The sequence below is a fragment of the Chrysochloris asiatica genome, unplaced genomic scaffold (genome assembly GCF_000296735.1).
Source record: "Chrysochloris asiatica unplaced genomic scaffold, ChrAsi1.0 scaffold00101, whole genome shotgun sequence".
NCBI classification, from domain to species: domain Eukaryota; kingdom Metazoa; phylum Chordata; class Mammalia; order Afrosoricida; family Chrysochloridae; genus Chrysochloris; species Chrysochloris asiatica.
The window spans coordinates 8,820,402-8,826,686 of NW_006408619.1; the positions used below are offsets into that span (position 1 = coordinate 8,820,402).

General features: G+C 47.4%; 1 protein-coding gene across 1 annotated transcript in view; it reads right to left on the reverse strand.

The window, feature by feature from the left end:
* Positions 1-1,330: 1,330 nt before the first annotated feature.
* Positions 1,331-6,285, reverse strand: part of HAPLN3 (hyaluronan and proteoglycan link protein 3) — a 16,691-nt gene continuing 11,736 nt past the window's right edge. The window contains exons 3-4 of the mRNA XM_006867124.1: positions 2,003-2,305; positions 1,331-1,617 (exon numbers count right to left, since the gene is read on the reverse strand). Of these exons, the coding sequence (XP_006867186.1) occupies positions 1,331-1,617; positions 2,003-2,305 (590 nt within the window). The remainder of the gene's footprint in view (positions 1,618-2,002; positions 2,306-6,285) is intronic.

The window sequence follows — 6,285 nt, forward strand, 5'->3', positions numbered from 1 at the left end:
TTGTGTGCCAAGGAGTCTATTCGGACTCACAGGGATCCTACAGGACAGGCTGTGACTCTGTGTAGAAGCAGGCTGCCTTATAGTTCTCCCATGGGGCTACTGGTGGCTTCAAACCACAGACCTTTCAGATAGCAACTGAGTGCTAACCACGGGCATAGTGATTAGGTCCAGCACATATTTTCGCAGAGAAGACACAATTCAGTCCATCACACCAGCTGAACTGGCTCTGATGCCCTCCCTGTCGGGGAGCTTTCACCCCCAGAGCTCACTAGCTGTGGTCTAGGACCAAAGGAGACACAGAGGACGCTGGAACTTGAGGAAGGGATCTCAGCACCATTTATTGTCCAAAGAAAGTATACACATTTCATAGAATGGCCATTCATAGGAGATCAAAAGGGCAGCGTTTATTTAAGGACAAAATACAGAAAGAAGAAAGGGAACAAGAAACACAAGGAGGAAAAGTGGGTTTGTAACTGAGATGAAAAGAAGTCTATGATTTGTGGCATATAAAACTGATGATCGGCTCTGTAAATCTTCACTCAGTTCTCAATAAAAAGTTTAATAAAAAAAAAAAATTATATACACCTAAGGGCTACTCCCCAAATGGGGAAAAAAAAGAACAAAATGCAGGCTCTTTGGAACCTAGAGAGGAGGGGAGAAAGGGAGGGGAATACCTGGATTTCTAATAAAAGCCTAGGGACTCCCTCCTAGCTGCGGCTGCAGGGGCTGATTTAGACAGGCTGGGAGCCCTCTCCTTCAGGCTGAGGGTGAAGCCACAATGTGAGGGAAAGGCCAAGGTCTACCTCAGCTCAGCCCTGACTCCCTGAGGCCCCCTGAACAAACCACTGTCCCCTCAGGACAGGAAGGCTCCAGTCTGTGATGACAGATTTGTTTAAAGCCCACAAACCTCAAACGTCCTTAGGAAGAGACAGCAGGGTTTCCGGAGCCTGAGAACTTTAGGGAAGGAGCTCAGGTAATATATTGGTTACAAGTCGGGCTGCTAACCTCAAGGTCAGCAGTTCGAAACTACCAGCTGTCCCATGGGAAAAAGATGAGGCTTTCTGCTCCCATGAGATTTACAGCCTCATTAACCCTATACAGTCGCAACTGATTCCACGGCACACCTCCACCTGCGCTCACACTAAGTAAAGGGAGGGTCTAGATTCTGTTGGGTTTACCAAAAATAGCAATACTTTAAAGAAAATATTTTAAGTTGCAAAGTATATAAAAACAATACTAAAATTGCCCTAATCCTCAAGGGAAAATGAGCCACTCAATAAATACACAGTCGGTGAGGGAACGGAAGGGTGAGGGGCAGGTGCCCCGGGTTCTAGCTCTGGCGGTAACAGTAGACACCATACTTGTGGTTCTGTGGGTCTGGGAAGCCGAAGCTTCGGACGCCAGGCTCAGGGGACCCACAGTTGGGACGGGGGTGAGCCACTGGGTAGCGGACGCTGCCATCTGCCAACCAGCCAGCATCACAGCAATCCAGTCCCCGGAACTTCCAGGCAGCAAAGAGCTGGCCCACCTTGGCCATCTGGGCGCCGTCCTCCTGGCAGGCTGCCTTTGCCTCTGTCAGTGTTAGCTTCTCAGGATGCTCCAAGTAGTACACCCGACCTGCGGGGAGAAGGGGTGTAAATGCTGGGCTGGGCACCGCGGGGCCGCAGCAATGCCAGTTGGTCCTGGTGTCCCCCAGAACCCCCAAATAACCTGACAAACACTTTCTGTCTGCCCCTGAAATGTGTCTCTTTTTGCAGACAGACTATTTTATTTGTGAGGCCCCAGCACACAGTAAGCACTTAGGAACTGTTTGATGAACGAAGAATGAATCTGCATGGAGAATCAGTAGCAAAGCATTTAACTCTCAGACAGACAATACTTCAAGACCCGCCTGGTGCTCCAGGCCTCCAGGGTGGGCTGAGGGTCTCAAGCTGCCAGAGGCTGCCTGGAGGGTCTCAGACCACCAGCAGACCCTGGGCCTGTACTTGGCCACCACACTCACCCTTCAGGGCAGCGGCGAAGCAGAAGGCATCGTAGCGATGCAGGCGGCGGTGGAGCCGACCATAGCTGCGCACACCGGGCGCCAAGCCCAGCCCTCCGCAGGGCTGCCGGGGCAGCGTGATGGGGTACTGCACCGAGGCGTCCTGTAGCCAGCCCGCGTTGCACCAGTCCAGGCCCTCCTCCCAGGCCCGGAAGAGCTGCTCGAAGGAGGCCAGACCCGCACCCTGCTCCTCGCAGGCCCTCTGGGCCTCGTGGAAGTTGAGCCGGTAGCGCCCCTGGCGGGGCTGGTAGGGAAAGACCACACCTGGGGAAAGGAAAGAGTTGCCTAGAGAGGTGGGCAGAGGCTGAGTGGGTGGGTGACCCCAATGCCCTCCTACCTCCGCTGGGATATGGGCCCTTCCATCACTCTCTCTCTCTCACACACATACACACACACACACACACACACACACACACACACCTGGTGGTGCAATGGATTAAGCACTGAGCTGCCAAAAAGATGAAATTGTCTGCTTTTGTGTGGATTTACTCTCAGAAATCCTCTGGGGCAGTTCTACTCTGTCCATTCTCAGAGTTCTCCAAATCCAAGGCAGAGATGGCATCTGGTACACACCCTCTCCTAGAAGTAGACTGGCACATACTCCGGAACATGTATTCCATTGTTAAGGTATTTCATTCATCATCTTGCCAATGTCCCAAATACAGAATTGGAACCTGGCCGAATTCACAAGGCTGTTGCCAGAACCCGGTGAGGACGTGCTGGCATCTGTAGGGGCTAGGTTTGCCCTCAGGAAGCTCTCCCCATCGTCGGTCATCAAGGCTATTTTTAAGGCTTCTTAAGAGCCTGCAAGAAACTTCTGCATGTGACAGATGATTTCTCAGGGAAAGGCGAGGCCCTAGAAACTGTGGGGAGAGGGCCCTTAAGTAAAAGGAACCCAAGATCATGAAAATTCTGGGACAGGAAACTTCCTTCCTTGTGGCCAGAGTCAGCTAGGGACCACAGGACCACTGTTCATGATTTAAATTTTACTATAATGAATTTAAAAAACAAATAAACAAATTTCATATAAATAAAGTTTTGAGCTCTGCCAAATATGACAATAGACTGTGAAGACACATCTTGCCCTCACCTCCTTTGAGGGAGTAGAGGAAGAACTATTACTACTTCCCATTTTACACGTGAGAAGTGAGGCTCAGACAGAACCATGAGCCCAGCTTAAACCCAAAAGCCACTGCCATCAAGTCCAATCCAACTCATAGAGACCCCATGGGGCAGAGTAGATCAGCTCCATAAGGTTTCCAAGCTATAAATCTTTATGGGAGCAGACAGCCTCATCGTTCTCCTACAGAGCTGCTGTTGGGTTCGAACCACCAACCTGGTGGTTAGCAATCCAGTACTTAACCCACCGTGACACCAGGGCTCCATTAGAATGGGTAAAAATGGGTTCTATTCCAGGTCATCTGAGCCCCGAGCCTTGTCTCCTTGCCTGAACTGCCTCTCAAAGAAGTAGGAGAGAAATGGGAACTTACAGCCCCCATGTAGGCACAGAGAAGGTAAAAGTAACCTAAAGACCTCAAACTGCAGCCTAGAGACAAGCTCTGGCTTGCAGGGTCTAAGTGATTTGAACAGTCATGTTCTCTAAAATACAGGAGTTTTTTCATATAAATTTTTATATCCAGAGATTGCAGATAAAACTTCTCTAGTCAAATCAGAAACTCTGGCAGTGCTAGGTCTGTATTTTGGCAAAGCATCGTCAGCTAGACCTAAGTAGAGGGGCTCCCTTTGAATGGGAATGGGCTCAGCAGTGTGCCCCAAATCCCTACCATGCCATGTTACCTCACACTGGGTCGGCCTCACTCACTTGCCCCAGTCCCCATCATGCCATGTTGCCTCACACTGGGTCGGCCTCACTCACTTGTGTTGCCAGCCAACCCTGCATGAATCTCTGCCCTGCCTCCAACTAGCTGTGATAACCACCTTCCATTGTCCTCTGTCATTGATTGGATTATGTCCTCCCAAAATACATCAGCTTGGCTGGGTCATGATTCTCAGGGGCTTAGCAGTCATTTGATGACCCCCATACCCACCTACCCATGTCGTGATGTGATATAACAAACCACCAAGAAGTCTAAGGGTGAGATGCTGTTGCTCCTAAGTGCCTGTCAGTTTGTTCTGACTCATAGCCACCCTGTATAGGGTTTTTGAGGAGTGGCTGGTGGATTTGAACTGACGACCTTGTGGTTAGCAGTCCAGTGTTCATCCTACAGCGCTACACCACCCTTAATTCCAATCATGACCCTGATCTGATGTAAGAGAGATCCCCAGGGTGGCATGCACCACCTTTTATCTTTGTTGTTGTTGTTAACCATCGAGTCAGTTCTGACTCATAATGACTTTATGCACAACTGAACACAACTATCATTCACCATCCTCATAATGGTTGATGTAAGCCCATAGCTGCTGCCACTGTGCCAGTCCATCTTGTTGGATCTTTGTCTTTTTCACTTTACCCAGCACGATGTTCTTCTCCAGGGACTAGTCCCTCCTGATAACATGTCTGAAGTAGGAGAGATGAAATTTCGACATCCTGGCTTCTAAGGAGCATTCCTGGTTGTACTTCTTCTAACACAGATTTGTTTGTTCTTCTAGCAGTCCATGTTGTAGTTGTTAAGTGCTGTCGAGTCGGTTCTGACTCATAAAGACCCTGTACAGGGTTTCCAAGGAGCAGCTGGTGAGCTTGAACCACCGACCTTGCAGTTCAAACCTATTTTGCAGTCAAGCACACATTAACCCACAGCACCACACCAGGATTCCATGGTACTTTAAATATTCTTCTTCAACACTGTAACTCAAATGCATCAAATCTTCTAGGGTCTTCCTTATTCACTGTCCAACTTTCACATGCATATGAAGCTACTGAAAATACCATGGCTTGAGTCAGGCACACCATAGTCTTAAACTGACATCTTGGCTCTTGAACACTTTAAAGAGATCTTGTGCAGCAGATTTGCCTAATGCAATAAGTCATTTGATTTCTTGATTGCTGTTTCCATGAGTGTTGATAGTAGATACAAGCAAAATGAAGCCTTTGACAACTTTAATCTTTTCTCCATTTATCATGATACTATTTATTGGTCCAGTGGTGAGGATTTTTGTTGTCTTTACATTGAGGTACAACCCATACAGAAGACTGTGATCTTTGATTTCCATCACTAAGTATTTCAAATCCTCTTCACTTTCACCAAGCCAGGTTGTATCATCTGCATATCAAAGGGTGTTTATGAGTCTTCCTCCAATCCTGATGCCATTTTCTTTTTCATATATTCCAGCTTCTTGGATTGCTTGCTCAGCATACAGATGGAATAAGTATGGTGAAAGAACACAACCCTGGCACACACGTTTCCTGATTTAAACCATTCAGTCTCCCTTTGTTCTGTTCCAATAGCTACCTCTTGGTCTATGTACAGGTTCCTCATGACCATGATTAAGTGTTCTGGAATACTCACTATCATTAGTGTCATTAGTGTCTAATGCATCAAATCTGTTCTGGAGATGATCTCTAAATTCAAATGGGATATGTCCAAGGTCAAATTTTGGCACTTGTGGACTTGTTTTAATTTTCTTCAGCTTTTGCCTGAACTTGCATCTGAACAGTATCTGTCCTATAGTCTGCCCAAGTCCAATTTGATTTCTATGTATTCCATGTGGTGAGGCCCATGTCCCTTTTATGTTGTTGTTGTTGTTTTAACTATTTGCAATGAAGAAATCACTGGTCTTACACAATTCTGTTATGTGATCTCCACTATCAATCCTATCACCAAAGCCACATTTTCCAACTGCTGATCCTTCCTCTTTGATTCCAACCTTTGCATTCCAAACACCAGTAATTATCAATATATCTTGACCGCAGGTTTGGTCAATTTAAAACTGTAGAAATTTAATTTCATAATCACTGGATTTAGTGGTTGGGGTGTACATTTGAATAATAGTGGCATTAACTGGTCTTCCTTGTTGTTGTTGTGTTGTTGTTAGGTGCCATCGAGTCGGTACCAACTCATAGCGACCTTATGCACAGCAGAACAAAACACTGCTCGATCCTGGGCCAGCCTCACTATTTTGCCACACTTGAGTCCATCGATGCTGCCACTTGGCTGGGGCTCTTCCTCTTTTTCTCTGACCCTCCACCTTACCAAATACGATATCCTTCTCCAGCAACTGGTCCTTCCTGACATTATGTCCGAAGTATGAGAGACAAAGTCTGGCCATCCTGGCTTCCAAGGAGC